Source organism: Phoenix dactylifera, chromosome 2 (assembly GCF_009389715.1).
Source record: "Phoenix dactylifera cultivar Barhee BC4 chromosome 2, palm_55x_up_171113_PBpolish2nd_filt_p, whole genome shotgun sequence".
Classification (NCBI taxonomy): Eukaryota; Viridiplantae; Streptophyta; class Magnoliopsida; order Arecales; family Arecaceae; genus Phoenix; species Phoenix dactylifera.
Genome location: NC_052393.1, coordinates 19,401,823 through 19,421,336, shown reverse-complemented (window position 1 = coordinate 19,421,336; position 19,514 = coordinate 19,401,823). Strand labels below are relative to the sequence as shown.

Below are 19,514 nucleotides of genomic sequence, written 5' to 3'. Positions count from 1 at the left end.
GATTCTCGGGCTAGTTGGGCTCCTTCCTACAGGCGATTTGTTGATGGGTTGACGCCTCCCAGACGTGGCAGGTGGCTGTGGAGGCAACCTATACTGCTTACCAGATCTGGTTGTCAAGGAACACTCGAACCTTCGGCGAGAGCTGTCCGTCTCCGAGGGTCGTGGTGGAGCGTGCCGGGGTATAAGTGGCTGAGATCAAGCATGCTGACTTATCATATGGACTTTTGATAGCTCGGTACACCTGAGGCTCTCTTCTTGCTTATGTAGTATCTCAGATGATGCTTTTCATTTAGGAGTCTCCAATTCTAAATTTTCTCAAGGTCAACTTGATAGATGTGCACTCTAAGCCCGTCAAACCAAGCTCTAGGCCCAAATCTCTTTGACCTCATCTTCCGTATTTAAACCCTTCCCCGCTTTCACATTCCCACCGACGTCTCTCTGTCCCCCATTCTCTCCAACGTCCCCCCCTCTCTCTCTCAGCCCAAGAAATTTGAAGGCCGGGAAAAATGGCGGAGGTGGAGGAATGCCTCCGCGACCCGAAGCAGAAAGAAGAGGAACAGCGATGGGAGGAAAGAACTCTAAGCCTCCTCCAAGACTCCAAGATCGATCAAGGTCCCACCTTTCCCCATGTTTCCTCTCCTTTTCTTTCTTTCTTTCTTTCTTCCATCTTGATTCTTTGATGGCGCTCTCTCTTTCCTTTTGGCGGGTTTCCAGAGCTCTCCGGGCCGAAGGAGGGGAAAAAGTTGGGCAAGAAGCACAAGGTGAAGTGGATGAAGAGGCTAATGACCATGCCCCAGGCCATCGTCGAGTTCGTCGACGAAGATTTTAGGGAGAACGCCATCAGATACCTAAGCAACTACCTTGTCGAGGTCTCCATTTCTTTTGGGAATTTTCTTGGGTTTCTTTACTGATTTTGAGTACATCTGTTTCGAATTAGACTTTTCTCTCAATTCGTGATGGATTATTGGTTATCGTTGTTTTGAATTTTCTCTTTTCTCGCAGTTGTTGTTTAGGTTTATTATTTACGTAAAAAAAATATATATTTGCTGGGATTGGGTTAAGAAGTGCGATCCTTTGAAGTTATTGTCAATGTCTCCGGACTTGAATACTAACTATTTTTAAGATTAGGAACATTTAATCTCCACCTTTCTAACTTATACCCATCCCACCTTTGGATGGTTATCTCTAATAGGAATCCAATCCCCACTACTTTCTCAAATCGCAAGCTATGCTACCGCTCAAGCAAATGCCCAATGATAGAGTAGCTAGTTTATAACATTCACATTCCAAGCAACAGAAATGAGTGATGGTTTGAAAAATTTGTGATTAATTCTTAGTACTAAGGGGTTCCCAAGACTAGAACCTTTATTTCCTTGCCACTTTCTAGATATTATACATTTGCATTACTTCTTTGATACATGTTTTGATATCTATCTAAGCTAAACCATCCCCAAAAAATGTAGCCAATTTCTTTATTGATTGTTCCTGCTGTAAAACAATGGGCAGGCCATGCTGAATTTCAGCACAAAAAGAATACACTCCCAATTTCAGATTGTGTATTTATTAGAACTACATGTTGGAAATACAGTGTGCTACCACGATGTTCTTTCATGGTGCAACTACATATATCTGTCAAACATAAGAGTTATCCTTGGATACAAACATGTGCATACTTAACATATGTGGATGAGCTATTGGGGTCATAAATTATAAAACTGTGCTTGGCCCATAATCAGGCCGAGCTAGATTTAAGTAGCTAGATATGTACATGTCAATAACCAAAGAATTTTAAACTATGAGTTTCTTTTACTAACACATAGAAACCTAGTTGGCCTCCTTGAAAGAAGATTGACAATTTGGTTTCCAAGTCTCTTTACTTGGGGAGCTCTCGACTTTGTGCAGATGGACGCCATGGGCTTTCCCAGGCCGTGAGGCTTTTGACTTAGTTTTCATTTTTTCTCTCCCTTGTTTATTCTTTTTTGGTTTTGTTATTGCTTCTCATTTATGTACTCCTTCATTCACACTTACCCAAAAAAAAGGAACTTATGAGTCAAGTTTTAAACTTATGAGTGATTTTAACCACAATATCTTGACAGGGGCATATTAAGTTCAAGAAGAGGGATCACTCTTTTGGTGATTCATAAATTTGCTCCTTGTTGTAATAGATACACGTTCCTTTATGACATTTTTTTTTGGTAATTTATAAATGCATTGACGACTTTAGTAAGTGCATCTCATTTTGTATATATCTTGTGGTCAATATATGTGAAGATTGGAGTGCGTTTAATTTGTAGTTATCGCTGGCTTCTCTCCCTTTTTAACATAATTTGTGGTGCCTGTTAGTGCACAGTAGAAATTTCTTAGCACACCTAATTTTAGCTTCACAACTCAATATTCTAACCAAACATCATGTATTGCATCAGGTTTTGTGAAATACAGATCCCTAGCATTACTTTTACTCTATTTGTTACCCAAAACAACAATAAGAATGACTTCACCCAATATGCTCTTACCCTTAGATTTATATTTCTAATATATGACATTTCTTAACCAAACTCACATAAAAGTCCAATATGATTTGGACGCATGCCATCGCTTCTTAAACTAATTGTTACTTAAATGTACATGTTGTGTTATTGCAAAAAGGATATTATTACGTTGATGTACATTTTGCATATAGGCATCCATATTTATTACAAATTACACATCACATAGGGTATCGCCTACTTTTGATGACTCACAAATATATTTCTAATTTTAGTAGATATACACTCCCCTTCACAGTTTAGGAAGTGCATCTAATTCGTCCTAGTAAATCCTTCATTTTTTTTTACTTCATGCTTTTTCCACCTCTCTAATCAAAGAATACAATTCTAAGCACCAATACATCTATTTCCTCCTAGAAATCGGACATTGCTTAAACAAACATATTGCATATGGACATTGATACAAGCTACATATGGGCATTGTTGCATGTTGTGCATTGTTACACATCAAATACTTTGAACAACTATAAGTATATTTCTAATTTTAATGGATACACTCTTCTTCATTGCTGTTGCTTAGGTAATGCATTGTTCTAACAAGTTCTTTGCTTTTCTTTTTTTCACTTTCTTCCACCTCTACTCTAATCAAAGAAGTCAATTCTAAGAATGAAAAATCAGTTTCCACCTAGACATTGCTTATATTATATATTGCATAAAAAGAATTATTACTTTGCTACACATTGCAGACGAGCATAGCTGCACATTGCAGATAAGCATGTTATATATGGCATAAAGCATCACAACTTTTGATGACTCACAAATATATTTCTAGTTTGAATGGATTTATTCTCCCCTTCATAGTTATCACTTAGAGCATTTAATTTGTCCTAAGAAATTCTTTCCTTTCTAGTTATTGCTTTTCTTCTTTGTATTTATTGCTTTTCTTTCTTCGTCCTTTATTCCAACCAAAGGAGGAATCCTAAGAACCAAAATACTTGTTTCCACTTGTAAAGCTCGACATTGCTTAAATATACACGTTGCGTAAGGTATTGTTCCTTGACACATGTTGCATTACACACTGCAACATGTTGCATAACACACTGCAACACGTTGCATATGTGCATTATTACACATTGAACAAAGGCATCACTACTTTCAATGACTCATAAATATCTTTCTAATTCTAATGGATACATTCTCTTTGACAGCTATCATTTAAACGTACATATTTAATCTGATGTCACCACTTCTTTCCTTTCTATTTCCATATGTTGGACTGGATATTGCTTAAGTGTACACATTGCACAAAAAAAATAATTCCTTTGTTACGCATTACATATGAGCATTATTACCGATGTATATGTAAATCATTAGATATTGCGTACATGCAACGCAACTCTCAACAACATAAATATATTTTTAATTTTAATCGATACATCCCTTTTTACATCTGTTGCTTGTGCATTTAGTTTGTTTTAACAACTTCTGTCCTTTCCTATCTATTTATTTCACTTTCTTCCATCAGAGTTATCGCTTAGATAAAGCATTTTTAGTTTGTTTTAACAACTTCTGTCCTTTCCTATCTATTTATTTCACTTTCTTCCATCAGAGTTATCGCTTAGATAAAGTATTTTTAGTTTGTTTTAACAACTTCTGTCCTTTCCTATCTATTTATTTCACTTTCTTCCATCAGAGTTATCGCTTAGATAAAGCATTTAATCTACTATAATAAATTCTTTCCTTTTTATTTCCATCTATAGGACTAGATATTTCTTAAATGTACATATTGCCCAAAAGTAATTTTATTTTGGTACACATTGCATACCATGTATATGTGCATCATTGCATATGCGTCAAGGCACCCCAACTATTGACACCTCATAAATATATTTCTAATTTAAATGGATACATCCCCCTTTACAGCTATAGCCTAGATAGTGCATTTAGTTTGTCTAAATAACTCTTTCCTTTCCTTTCTTTTCTTTTTATTTCACTTTCGTCCACCTTCTCTCTACTCAAAGGAAGCAATTCCAAGCACGAAGAAGCGTCTCTACTCTTATCAGGTAAGATAAAATTCTTATATTTGTTTCATTTTCTTCTCGTAGAGGACCATTGTGTATTATCATGTTTTGACCTAGAAACGATAGATCGATGTTCCCAAACTTGCATTTCTTATCTTATGTACAATCTTAGGTTTTGTATCTCTTATATGATTCATATTTTTCTTTTCCTAGACTAGATAACCCATTAATCTTCTCTAGTTTACCTATTATAGAACTTGAGAAAAAATAGTATGCAAAATATGGTTCCATATATTGGGTTTTTGACTGGATCTTGATTTATATAAAAGTTTTGCTTCAGTATATTTCCCCAAACTATCCATTTGTTTAAAATGAATGGTTTAGATATTTATTTCTAACAAGTTGATACTTGATTATTCTCTCAATATTAGCGAAGTATGTATAATTTTTTGACTTTTGAGGTTTTTTATGACTAACAACAGTCCTAATTCAGAAGAATTTATATAATCAAATTAGGAAATTTGAAAAGAAAATTTTCTCACCGGCGAGGGCATGCACACACCTTTGTCTCGGATCTAACTCTCTTCTTTCTCTTTTCCCCTTCTCTCCTGATCTCTCTCCCCTGCCTCCCTGTCCCTCTCATTTTTGCTCTCTTTCTCTCGCTCGACCTAATATCCTCCTTCCTCTCCTTCTCTCCATTTGAGAGAGAGTGTGACCAGGATAAATCCTTAGCGAGAGAGATTCCATGATGCACTATTTCAAACTTTAATCCTAACTTTCTAATCTAGCATTGACTTATCTTTAAAAAAATAGTACTCAATTGACATTATTAACTGGTTAAATATTAAACAAGTGAAATATCTATTTTGATCCTCAGAGAGAGGGATTCCATGATGCACTGTTTCCTTTTTATTTGCATTCCGCTACCTAATGGTGCTATTCATCTCCTTTTTCACATTGGTAAATATAAAAAATGTAATATCAGCATTAATTTTAAAATTTATGATTGCTAATGAACTACACGTTCAATATCTTCCCTTACGTCTGAAATTCACTCTTTCAATTTTCATAGATTATTTGGTTTATATTTTGTGTATGATGAATAATTTGGATACTTTTCATGTTAAAATTTTACAAAGATTCTAGGATAGATAGTTGAATACCTTGAGATAAGTTCCTCAAACAAAAAGAATATCTTTAGATAATTTTCGCAAACAAAACTTATATTTTGAGATAATCTTCTAGTAGATTAACATGCAAAGAAGTTTTTGTTATTTAATTTCACTAGCTTAGGTTAACATGAATCCATTACAACATCTGATCCCTTTTGTAACTGAATATACTTGACATTTCCACTAGCAAGTACTTAGTAAATAATGATACACGAACGAGATATGTGGGATAGTCACACAGTGTCTGAATCTTATCTTTCTTATAAAAAATATTTTTCTTTCTGATTTTATAATTATGGAATTATCTAATGATATCTTTCTTTGTGATTGTCTGAGTCACTATTATGTTCTAGGCAATTGAATTCACAACTATGAAAAGAAAAGGAGTATACTTAGCAACTATATTTTGTAAGACTGGCCATTTAAGTTTCATGGTAGGTGAATGACTATTTACATGTAATACAATAATGTTTCCTCATAGATTAACGCAATGTATGCAATGTGCTGGTAGGATATGAATTAACACATCATGAAAACCAGACATCTAGGAAAGAGTATAGCAATTGGCAAAATTACAGACTTTGGGTACTAGTGACTCTGTGTTGAAGTCCCACCACCAATACTAGGGTGTGTTTGTGAGAGAGAGAGAGAGAGAGAGAGAGAGAGAGAGTTGGTCAGGTCTTAAAGATAAGGAACCGACTATAAATGGCTTATCACAATTAATACTCTAGCTAGTGAGCTAAATCTTCTATTGGTATGCATATACATCTAGCATCAAATTATCATTTATCTTTATTTTATCTTTGCTCAACCAACTATTTAGGTGTAGGTAGGGTTTGAATGTGGTGCATGTTTAACACGTGCTACTTGATATGCAATTCAACCCTACTATCTATCTTGGCAAGAGCAGCTGGAAAAAGAATTATTGTTAGCTTGTATGATGACAGTGAGTACATTGGCAACCATATGGCAGAGGAAGGCAATGATGGCATCTCTCAATTGAAGAGTGCAAAACTTGGAGAAAGATGTTTCATTTTTTGGTAGTAAGAGAAAAAGACGTTGGATTGGGGACCAATGGCAGCCATAGAACTAAGCATCATAGAGACAACAAGATATCTGCAGGTAACTTAAAAAATAGTCAATCATCAGGTGGGTCTGCTTTTTGTGCTTCCACTATATTGAGTTGGCCCGTGCTTCCACTATATTGATTGTATTTATTAATTTTTCTTGGCACCAGTCTAGATCTGATCAAAATCCTAGGCAGTCCGTCTGAGCCCAATGCATCCAAAATGGGCTTGGACCTAGTTTTTAAGCTCGACAGATCGGGACCGAGCCTGAAAATTGAGCTCGCCCATTAAACCAGTTGGGCTCAGATTTACATCGACCCCGCTCGAGCCTAGTATTTCTAATTTTCTGCAATATATATAATATATAATATATAATATAATATATAATATAAAATATATCCTTTTCATCTGCTTTCTCATCTTCTTCCTGTCTCCATCCACATCACTCACTCCTCCCCTCTCCTCCCTATTCTTTCCCAAATCCCAATCCCTCTCCCACCATTCCCTCGACCCTTTCAAACCCCTCCCCCACCCCTTCCCCTCTTCTCCCTGCCCCCATCCGCTCTTCAAATACTTCCCTCGCAGTTCCTTTCCCCATCTTCTTCGCCCATCACTCATAGCATAGATGGCGATGGCGTCTTCGGTGGGATGAGCTTGGTGGGATCAGGGAGGAGACAGACAGTATTGTGAAGGAGAGGAAGGAAGTCTGAGGCCTAGTCTGAAGGCTTGAAGCCTGATAAATAGCGACCTCGAGCTTGAAAGTAGGCTGAAGGACGGGCAGACTGGGCTTCAACCTGACTAAATCAAGTGGTATCCTAGGCGGAGCTCGGTATGAACCCGACCTAGCCTGTCGATTAAGTAGGTCTTGGTTCCACCACATAACTGGAGAGAGAAAGGAATAAAAAATTGTAGCTCATGTCCCTTCCTCTGCTCGCCTGACCCTACTTGTTGGGAAAACAACGGACATGCATCGCATGTGTAAGACTCTAGTGATGGTAGTGATAGGTGCTGAAAATGGATCAAATACAAATTGGGTATCAGTATATCTTGAGTACACTATTTCCCAGGGAAATGGAAGGAGAGGGAATTATCCATATCTGTATCCATTTAAATTTGGCGAATATGGATGCACATACCAATATTAATCAAATGCAAAATTCATATCCTTATTTGTTTTAAATAGATACGGATATATATTAGATATTGAAAGTATTGTTATAAGTTAGATAGTTAAAGATCATGACCATCAAATCAAAGATGTGATTTTATGGAAAGTAAATTCATCTATTAACATTTTAATATTGTCATTTGTTTTCCTTAAAGGTTCATGAGTACTATATGAAATTAAATAGGATTACTAACAAAAATGGACATATGAGTATGGATTGGATACCAATCTATCCATATTCATATCTATTTTTTTGACGGATTGTATGGGTACAGATATGCATATATATTAGTTGGATACTCAAACTTGTATCTATATTAGGGTAAAGTTGGATATAAAAATGATCCAAAAGGATATTTAACGTCCACTTTCACTGCTAAATGATGACAATAAATATGGATTCACGTGCAAAAGTGAATGACACTTTCTCTGTGGCATGCTCTTTTGGTGATTGAATTGTTTGATCTAGTCGGTCCATATGCAGTGCATGGTTCCCCACCATGTGGGCTAATCACCATGTGCTACATGCAACCACAGGGAACAAAGAAACCATACCAGAAGAAAAACAAATGTTAAGGAAAAAGGAGACATCATAGGCCGTGAAAGAGATCAAATTTGCATCACCAGAGCAACCATGGCAGCTTGTATGGAAGTTAAAGCAACAGTAAAAATGGAGAGCATAGATGTGGAGGGGGATGGAGCAGTGGAAGAGGCTATAACAAAGATGGCGAGATATGTGAATGGAGGACTTATGATGGAGGTTGATCATACATGAACCAAGATGCTTGTATCTTTAATTGGTTTTGCTCCGCATGATTGAAACCTATTGGGATGATGTGATATAGTTCATCATGAACTAAAGATGCTCAATATTTATTCTTGTATTAGACGATACAAATTAGTCTGATGTATTATATCATGCCTTCTTTGTAGTAGAGTTGGCCTCTTCTTTCATTCTTTATTTATACTCGGAAAAAGGACCTTTGTTCTTTGTTGTTCTGAAATACATGTAGGATAGTGCAATGAAAGATTTGGCCTTTTATTTTCATTTTAAACTTATAAGCATTGGTCGTTCATATTTATATAGAGTAGTCCCTAAAATATCATATACTCTGGACATTTTTGCTCCTAGCTCTCAAACTTAATTGATCCCTTAACCCACACCCTTTTACGATTGGTTTTGTGGTGGCCAAGTCCTGAGCGAGAAAAGGGAAAAGTGAGTGAGAAGAGGCCAAGTCCCGAGCCTCATTGGCTATTAAGATAAGGACATTTTTATACTTTTGCAAGCTAGGTTAACCTTGAGTTCAATCAATGAAAACTAGAGAAAGGCCCAATTTGTATAAGTAGAGAACTTTACGAGAATTTTATAGAATAATCCGCAAAAATGAAAAACCATTTTTCTCTTAAAATAATTGACAAATCCAAATACAAATTTGATAATTTATTGCCAAGATAGACATGTTTTGATAATTTTTTGCGAAATTAAAAAAATTGCGATTTTTAAGTAAAGTCAGCAAGCAATTTGCCGACTTTACTAAAAAATTGCAAAATTTTTTAGCGGTCGGATCCTGTTCCCTGCGACAGCCTCCGCCCAGCCCTCCGCTTACCTCGCCACCCTCCGCCGGCCTCCTCTCCCTTTCCCTCCCTCCTTGCCGGAACCGTCCTGGTGAGCTGCCGGGATGACTCGAAACGGCTGGAACCGTCCGATTCAGGACGGTTCCGCCGATCCTGCTTCTGATTTTGCATAATTCTAGGATACCCGTAGAATAATCATGAATTTTGCTTAATATTTTTATGGAGGGTGAACCTTGGGGAACGGTAAGCTTGCTCTATTTTGACTTGGGCATCCCATACTTCGAACATGGAATAGCCTAATCTCATGAGGGCAAGCTTGGATACATTGAACCCTCTCCAGAACCTGCAGCAGGGGAGCCTCATGCATTAGGATACTCTTTTTTTTTTGGTATATCATTTTTTTGATTTTAAAAAAAATATTGATTTAATTATCCAATTATTACACATAAAACTTGGCATCAATAGGGTTATATAGGGATTAAAAGTTTCAAGGCACTACCATGGTGAATTGGGACACTCTCTGTTGTTTGTACATCATTTTGGATTTCAAAATAAATATTGATTTAATTCTCCAGTTATAACACATAAAACTTGGCATCAATAGGGTTATATAAGGAGCAAAAGGTTAAAGGCATTACCATGGTGAACTTGTGAAGCCATATCTTTGGGTAAATCTAGATACAACCTATCATAACCCTCTTTAAAAGTAAAGAAATCAAATAGATTGATAGAAAACTATTAGAGAAATAGATCTTGTGCTATTTCCATTTTTGAAGAGGAATAGTGCTAATGTAGAATTTACATCAAGGTATAAGATGGCATTGTTTATTATGAGGCAATGCTTGTCTTTGTTATTATCTACATGCTCCCACCACTATCCATGCCCAAGGGATCAAGCATACATTTTGATATAAATCTGTCCTTATCTGCGATCTCCGGCCACTGTGCAGCTCCAAGTGATCAAGCATATTTTTGTATACTTAAAAGAAACTTTTAGCCTTGTCATACTCTATAAGTTGGTTCATATAACCTCTTAATTATCTATTATGATCTGGATTGGGGTGGATGTTGAAGCTTGGATCTAGGAGATTGCCAGACTCGATGTAACTACTTGAGCCACTAGTAGAGGACTGCACTGGGTTTAGGAGTGAAATCTACCATATTAGAAAGTTGAATCGCATGTTAAATCTTTAGAGACCTTTACTTCCCTGTATGATATCTGAATGAGGTGCTCTTTTCTGAACTTGGATGGTTTTTCGAGCTTTATGATATGGTGCCACCTTATGAGGGCTCACCACACTAAGTGATTAGATCCAAATTTCATTATTTGGGCCTCGAATTAAAGCAAAAATTTGTTTTCAAAAAAGATTTATCTAGACATATCTCTTAATTTGAGAAGAATTATGCAAAACAACTGAAGACAAAATTGATGTAGAAGTTGAGATCTATCTTTTATAGCGTTTAAACTTTTCATGATTATTTCTCTAGTCATGTATATTTTAGGAAAATTGTATTTCTTTTTAACTAGAAGAGCAATTCAACTTGTACTATGTAAGGTAGACTTCACTAGTATAAATAGAGATATTGTTACTCAGTTTTATTATTTGATTAAAAAAAAAATCATCTCAATCGGGTATTATATGACCAAGTTATGGTCTTTAGAAGTTTGGCATACGATTCGGCTTTCTGATGTGATCAATCTTGCTTGTGGACTCTATCCAGGCCTACTTAGAGTGGTCAAAGTGCTCCATATAGAGTCGTGATCTTTCTATATCAATTGGTCATGTAAGCTGCAACCTTATCAACCGCATTGTTTGATTCTCGATAGACATGAGTCACCTCAAAAGAATAAAGAGAAGCAATCATTCACCAACAGTGTTGTACCAGAGGGTGAGACGGAACATCTGGGGTGGGAGGCTGATAACCACCTAACAACTGTCAAAGAATCCCTTCCGTCCAAGATAATCTGAGGGGCACTTGAAATTTTAATAGCATGTCAAACCTTTCTGTGCTGCATGAAGTTCAACTATCAGAACCATAGTATCAAAGACCTTTAACTCCACCTGCAGCAATGAAAAGACTTGTAGAGTTTTTGATAAGAAAACCCGAGCCACCATAAGCACCTCTATTCTAGATGCTGTTGTTGAAGTTGATCTTAAGGAAATAGAGGGGTGGTGGCTCCTAAGAGAAATAAATCTACTATGGGTTCACAGAGCCTGCTGAAGAAGAGCTACGAACTTCCTCTGCTGTTAAAGAGCTATCCAAAGCAATTGTCTAAATAAATTCCTGAGCCTAGACATAGGCTTTCATGATAACCAGTCTGGGACTTCGAACCACATTTTGGAAAATTTGTTCGTTTTTGGCCAACCAGATATGATAAGAAATATAACACATCAAGATCTCATGTCTGCTTTTCATTAAAAAAATAAAAAATTCAACATGTCGTATCTGTCCACTCTACTAATTAGTTAACAATATCAAATTGATACATTGCCTCCCTATCAGTTTACAGAGGAATATAAAAGCAAAACAAGAATTTTGATGGTGTCCTTAGAGGAAGAAATTACGGATCAACAAAAACCAAGTCAAAAGGTGTGGTTTATGTATGCTATGAATTAGAAACTTTGTTTCTATTTTGGGCCCACCTACCACACATGGCACACTTTGAGATTCGGAAGTAGTCTATGGGTTATCATGCTTAATATATGATTGTAGTTCTAAATCCAGAAAAATGTTATGTACGGTAGGCGTGGACATAAGCTACATCTAAGTTAAAGAAGGCAAAACTAGAAAATCTTGGAGGATAAGAATAATGATGAGCAGATCATAGACTTGTTGGGATTGTTATCAATTACTCATTATTACCTTCTAGAAAAATTTTTAGAAGAATGTGACAGGTAGTGGGTTCTTCTCCATGCCTCGACCATGTGGATTTGATATTTGTCATGTGATCTACAAGCTGAACTACAACATCTCAAATGTATTGTTGCAGAGTGCCAAGAATTGCACACTTGAGTTGTTGCTCTTCATCAGACCGAAATTCTTGATCAATGGAGGAACAATATTGCCATTTTTTTTCAAAAAGATACCAAAGTGGATGATTGACTCATTCCATACTAGAAATAATCGTAGGAGATCCTTTGTAGAGTTGCCTTCTTCAATCATTCCACACTGCAAAGTAAACATGCCATCTCTCTAGGATCTTTTGAATTTCATTGATACCAATGCCTTCAATATTGTTGTTAGCAATAGTTCCTTACAGCAGTAACTCCTTTTTGGTGACTTTTGGATTACATTGCATAATTTCCCGCCTTAAAATTTTTTCCTTTCTCTTTTTAAGTTTTGATTATGTCCTTTGCTTACCTTCCTTTTGTTATATTAATCCCCAAATCTGCCCTATCCTTTTGCGCATTTCCTATCATCACCACCACTACGTCCGTATGTGCAGAATCTAGGACTTTCATGCCATAGATTGTTAGCAGATGCCAAACTGATAAAGCCTGCCTATTCACTGGTATCAGTATATGTTGACATCTATATTCGGAAGCATCCCATATTATATACTTCATTGATGTTAAAGGGAGGTACCACAACTTCAATGGTACATAATACATTTTGCATGCCTTTTATTAGATAAACATCATCTATGGTGACTTTTTTGGGCTGCTTTATATCTTATTTGTTTGGCATTTACAAAAAGTTCATGCACTAATCAACTATATACTATAACATTATTGACATGAATTTCTTCCATCATTTGTCCCATAGTTTTATGTTTCTACTATGTATCTTCATTACAACATTGTGTTCTAATTCCACCTAGAGGAAGCTAATGCCTCTGCTGTGAATTCCAGCTGCAGTCTTGTTATGCATGGCAAATTCTTTTGTCACCGCAATGTATTACAACATAAGTAGCGCATCCACGTTTTTATCATTGGCAATAACTGTGAGGAACCGTGCGGGTGTGTGTTTAGTCCCACATCGGTTATTTGCTGAGTAGATCTTGGGTAGTTATACAAGATCAACGAATCCAAATAATATTGCCCCTGTGGACTAGAGGACACTACAGCACAGGCTCATTGAGGCTGACCAAGTGCCAATTGTGGTGCTTATGATTAGGTATGAATGGATTTGGACCTTTAGCCTGACGAAGATATCAGGGTTTAAATGGAGAGAGTATGTGAGGATCCGATTATTCACTGGGTAGATTTTGGGCACTTATACAAATCAAACTGGAATGTTACAATAACTTAATGTATAACATTTTTAATATACAGGGAGCTTGTTTTATTCTTTTGATTTTTTTTGTTATTTGGTCTTAACTTAATTTATGACATTTTTAATAAATGGAAAGCTTGTCGGTGCATTGTTTGAAAATTTACTTTTTATAAATTTTATAATCTAAGAGAACATTGCTTTCTTATGTCTAATTATGAATTTATCTGCAGTTTTCAGAAAGAAAATTATCAAGGTATTGGTATATCTACATAACTAAAATGTATATTTCTTTTTGCAGCTTCTTACACATCACCAGCAGCAAAGAAGAAGAAAAGACCATGGGAGTAAGTGAAGACCGAATCAGTAGCTTGCCAGATACTCTGTTGCACAACATTCTCTCTAGAATGCCCACAAAAATGGCTGTGAGAACCAGTGCCCTGGCACGAAGATGGAGGCACCTCTGGAAAGCAGTGCCTGTTCTTGATCTTGATGAAGGCATCTGGGAATATTTGAAAAGAAAAAAATATCCAAATGGAGAAGATCGTGTTGACTTGATGACAAGAGACTACGTCAGATTTGTGGACCAGTTCCTGCGACAGCATAATGGTCCTGTTATAAGGACATTAAAGATCCGTGTGGCTGTGGATGGGCGTCGATCTTTGGTAAAAAGGTGGATAAGAACCGCATTGGAGAAACAAGTCGAGGAGCTCCACTTTGGATTTCAAGGAGAAGAACGTTTCGAGCTCCCAAGCTATATGTTAAATTCAAGATCCATGACCTCACTTCGCCTGTCTTTCTGCTGGATGAGAAATTCTCTTAGTTTCAGACGTTTGCCTAACCTGAGGATACTTTATCTTAAGTGGGTCGCAATAGGAGATGCACAGTTTCCGAAGATACTTAGAGAATGCCGGCACCTTGAGAGCATGCATTTGGATGGATGTCTTCTTATAGATAACATCAAGATCATCACTCTGAATCCAGCTTTTAAAAATTTTACAGCATCTAAATGTGATATTCTGTCCTGTATTGAGATAGATGCCCCACATCTAAGAAGCTTTCACTACACAGGGCATCAGATAAATTTTTACATGAAGGATATTACCATGCTTCGAGATGCTTTTATCGACATAACTGGAAAATATAAAACTGAAAGAACAAGGACAATACTGCTCTCACCATCAAATGTGGAAGTGTTGACCATGCAAGCACAACTATTGGAGGTAAGCTATCCTCTTGCATCTCCTTTTTTAGCCCTCTAATTATATAGATTAAATTGTTGCCTATTAGCTTAGATAACAGCAAGGATTGTTATGAAATGTGTTAGTTAGAATCAGGTACTGTTTGTCGATGCAAATATCTAGAATCTAACTGCAAACACTCTCATATTTGATGTTTTGTGTGAAGGGCCTCCTAAGGGAAAAATGTAAGAGTGAAAATGAGCTGGATACAGTTTGGTTTCCAAATTTAAAGGAGATCCAGCTGCAAATGGGTTATGTGTGCCCGGAAAATATTGTTGCTCTGAGTTGGCTGATGAGCATCAGCCCTTCTGTTGAGAGAATTTTTGTCACTGTAAGTCTCTTCAACTAATTGCATATGTATATCCCTTGCTTTGTAATTGAATTGGAATTAATTTATGCAGTGTCATCCTGAGACGCGTCTTGCTGCTGCTTCAAAACGCCCACCAATTCTTAAATTGTTTGATATTGCATCGATGCATCCTGTATTCCTTAGAATTGCTGGATTTACCGGTTTGCCTTATGAGAAATTATTGTTAAGATACTTCTTGACAAAAGCAGAGGCTCCTGTGACGTTGTTCCCAGTGGCACCACATGGATTTTGGTTGGATCAGAGCATCGAGGAAATTATAGAGGTGGATACAAAATGCAGAGGCCAAAGCAGGTATCTCATTCAACTTTTGAAGCAGCTACCAATGACTTGTGGCAAACCAAAGCTGGAAACACCGCAAGATAATGAAGGTATAGAAAATATATTGCCTATGCACAGAGATTTTTAGATGGCTGTCATGTTGCTTCAGAATGTTTCGACTCCAGTATGTGGTCGACGACTTATGTCTGTTCAGAACTTCTGTTGGAAGATATCTTGTTTGTTTAGTCCTTGGGGAACTATGGCAAACTATGGTTATGTAATTACTGTCTGGATCTTTTTTCCTTGTTTTGGTGAGAGAAACCGTCTGGAATGTTTTAGATTTGTACTGTTTGTTAAACTTCTCTTTCTGTTGGTTTGATTAGATTATGTCATCCCTGTTTGATGGAGAAAGCTCACTGGCATTCGGTAAGTTCCAGCTCTTTCTATTTTAAACATGCGCTCTCTTTCATTTCCCCGTCGTTCAGATTTTTGAGACCTCAATGAAAAATTGATATTTCATTAATTTCATCTGTAGATGTTTTGTGGATTCCGTAACAGTGCCATGTGGTTTGATTGTTAGCAAGTGGGATTAACAGAGACATAGCTCATCGGTTTCGCAGTTTTTTTAAAAGGTAGCAAGTCGTGAATTTATGAGTCGCACCATAGAGACTCCCCTGATCTTATCCCGTTGTTGGATGGGAATTCTCTGCAGCCTCGGTTAAAAGGAAAGAAGTTCCTTTAAAAAGGTTGTGCGGCGGAGTTTTACGATTGCAAAACTAACCTATCTTCATTTCACCAGCTTGGTTAGACAACTCTAGCATGGCTAGCTCATCTTGTTGCAATCTAATAAGAAAAGAAGTGCATTGAATGATTGCTATTTGATTGGGAGTTGAAGTATTTAGAATTATTTGTTGATACGGACAAAATAAAGAAAAATCTTTGAAATGATTTCAATATTGGATTTTGCACATCCAATAGTTTCGTATCGAATCTTTTTAGAAAGACGATCTTTTGTCTTATGGTAGCTTGGGATATGTCTCTGAAAGGTGGCGTTTCTACCATATTCAAAATGAACAAAATAAATGCATAAAAAAAGCAATAATGTAAATTAAAAATAAACAGCTTGGTTGATCTTAAAGGGAAAGTTGATTTCTCACCGACCCTCTGGTCTAGCAGAGTAGAGTCACACCTTCTAAGCATGACTGATTTGTTGATGTTTTGAAATCTTTTATTTCTATCTCCGTGGCAAAAGAATGTAGACCAACATGTTCCTATATAATTGCTGGCTTACATAATTCAACCACATGCAAGTATTTCCATGTAAAACCCAAAAATATATTAATGGAGTCATCACCTTCGGCTTTATAGGTATCTACAATTTATACACAGTGACACATTCATTTAATGGTCGACTCTGCTGGTATTTGCATCCGTGCGCATCTTTTCTTGCTCAGTTCAATTTTACATACATATTATAGAACCTTATTCTTGTATTTCTTATGTTCAGTTGATTGCACTCAAAATCTTTGCTGAGGAAATGATCACACGACCCGCCTGTCTTTTCTATTTTTGGTAAAAATAAATATGTTATAACAAACTATTGTAAATACATACGTAGGAAATCAGCTGATATTTTTGAGTACGGGCAAATCGTTGTCTTGCCTAAGCATAAGACTTTACCCCAAGAAAGCGTTACACGTTTGGCTTAGTTGCACTCTAGCGATATGTAGTAGATTTTGATTTGGACGCGTTCCATGTTGAGTAATCCAGCGTACCACGGAATACATGCGCTTCAAGTCTCAATCCGGGAGCTTTCGTGTTAGAATAGTAGCAGCCAAATATGGTGTATACAGCATGGTATAAGCAGGTGTATACAGTATGGTATGCGCAGGTCTTTCTTTGCTCCCAATGAGTTCAGGAGAAAGATGAAAGACGGCAAAGCAAACTTAAATGTATCAATGTAGAGACCATCACCATCGCACGTGTGATACCAAAACAAACAAGGTAGCAGGCTTGTAGTAGCTATGCAAATGGGCCGGGTTGACCTGTGACCTGACCCAACCCATTTTGGAGGACCCGTGGGGCCGGATTGGGTCCTAAAATTGAATCCGTCATATTTTTCGGATCGGGTTTGGGTTTACTGAATTCAGACCCGACCTGATCCGACTCGACCTATTTGAAATTTGGGTAATTTTGAATTTTCAATCCTATGATCCGACCCGATCCGACCCAAATCTTTAAAATTATTTGGGCCTGTGGGCTGTAGCTTGTAGGGATGCAAACACAAGTTCTGAAGCCATGGATGGGTTGACCAAAATCGAACCCGACCCAGACCCGAACCGGATCCAAATTTTTTGGGTTGGGTCCGGGTTATACACGGAACTGACCCGACCCGAATGATCTATTAGGTCAAAAATTGTAGCGGTGGATCTGACCCTAGGTCCAAAATTAAGATCCAAATAAGAAACCAGATTGGATCGGGATCACTCATAACCCGACCCGACCCAACCCATTTGCACCCCTATGTGCAAGCTAATATGCTCACAAAATAAACCATGACCAAACCAAGCACATCTTCGGTTCAGTTCGTACCGGAACTGAATTGCGATAAGGCTATGTTTTAGGTTCTGGACTGTTTGCGTAAATTTGATGAAATTTGGAGGATAATTTAGTCCTCCAACCCGTTCCACTATAAGAAGCGCCTTGGTCTCCGCATCACCTTGTTTTTGAATCAAGGGCCTTGGCCATCCGGAGCCTTGGCCACCGGGTGCCATTAGAATGGATAGGCCGAGACGTCGCTCTCCGACGAAACACTGAGTATGAGGTGGAAGTGATGCCGCTCACTAACGACCACCTCGCTCTTCGATTCAAGACAACAGCTAACCAGGACCTCGCCCTCACTGGCAGACCGTAGGTGGTGGCAGAGCAGCTACTAGCCATAGAGCCTTAGTTTTTTTATTTTATTTTCGGTCTAGATGCGGGGAAGGCAGCAGTGGTCTAGATCCAGCTGCCGAGGCTTTCAGTGGAATATTGGTCGAGCGAGATGATCCTGCAAATCACTACGATGGATGGTCGTCAATGGGATAATGGAGCAACAGAAGGTGATGGGCTTCACCAATGTCAAGGTGGCCATTGATGCCACCGCGATGCTGCTGCCTGACATTCAGATCAAAGGAAAGGCGAGAGTATTGTGGCAGCCTTTCGTCTACAAGAATGTGCCCAATTTTTGCTATGGCTGCAGGCGAATCAGGCACGCAGAAGTGGCCTGTAGGTTTTCAGCGCTGGCGATAGAAGAGGATGGGTAGGAACGGACGTGGTCCCCTGCCCCCATGGTGGTGGAAACCAGCAGAGACCATGGGGAGCCGGACTCGAGCTTTGGCAAGGAGACTTGACGATCTATCTTTGGTCCTTGCCACACGGCCACGAGGATTCGGTCACCATGAGTTGTGAAGTGGCATCCGCGGCCGAGGAAGACGACCGAGTCAACCTCTTCTAGGCTGCAGTCCTCGCCCAACCATCCAAGTTCCCCTAGCATGCCACTGGACTTGGATGGATGGTAAAAAGCTTCAAGGCTGCAGTCCTCGCCCGAGTATCACGAGTCGACTCCAAGCGTATCAAGTTCACTGGCACGAGCTCGAGTCGACTCCAGATAAGTACGAGTCGACTCCGACTGAGAACAGACAGAAGGACAGAAAGCTTCAACTCAGAACCTGTCAGCGAGTCGACTCCCGAAGTGCGCGAGTCGACTCCGATGTTTACCGAGTCGACTCCAAGGAAGTAAGAGTCGACTCCAAGCAGTCACAGGCAGAAAAGTCAGAGAACAGTTTTCGGGTCTGAGATTCGAGTCGACTCCAGTGGAACGCGAGTCGACTCCGATAGGTGGCAAGTCGACTCCAGAGAAAGCAAGAGTCGACTCTCAGCGGTACACAAAGAAAAAGTCA

The 19,514-nt window shown here is 38.1% G+C and overlaps 1 protein-coding gene across 5 annotated transcripts; it reads left to right on the top strand.

Moving 5' to 3' along the window:
* The first annotated feature begins 429 nt into the window (after window positions 1–429).
* Window positions 430–15,997, top strand: LOC103723927 (F-box protein At5g03100-like). Of its 5 annotated transcripts, XM_039123615.1 has the most exons (6): window positions 430–612; window positions 715–869; window positions 4,508–4,549; window positions 14,006–14,927; window positions 15,112–15,276; window positions 15,347–15,997. In XM_039123615.1, the coding sequence occupies exons 4-6, from the start codon at window positions 14,046–14,048 to the stop codon at window positions 15,719–15,721; spliced, it is 1,422 nt and encodes a 473-aa protein (XP_038979543.1). In that variant the 5' UTR covers window positions 430–612; window positions 715–869; window positions 4,508–4,549; window positions 14,006–14,045; the 3' UTR covers window positions 15,722–15,997. The 5 variants fall into 5 exon arrangements, with proteins under 5 accessions (XP_038979543.1, XP_038979545.1, XP_038979544.1 ...); XM_039123617.1 differs by lacking the exon at window positions 4,508–4,549; XM_039123616.1 differs by lacking the exons at window positions 430–612; window positions 715–869 and adding an exon at window positions 6,627–6,801 and having other exon boundaries at window positions 1,265–4,549.
* Window positions 15,998–19,514: the final 3,517 nt, after the last annotated feature.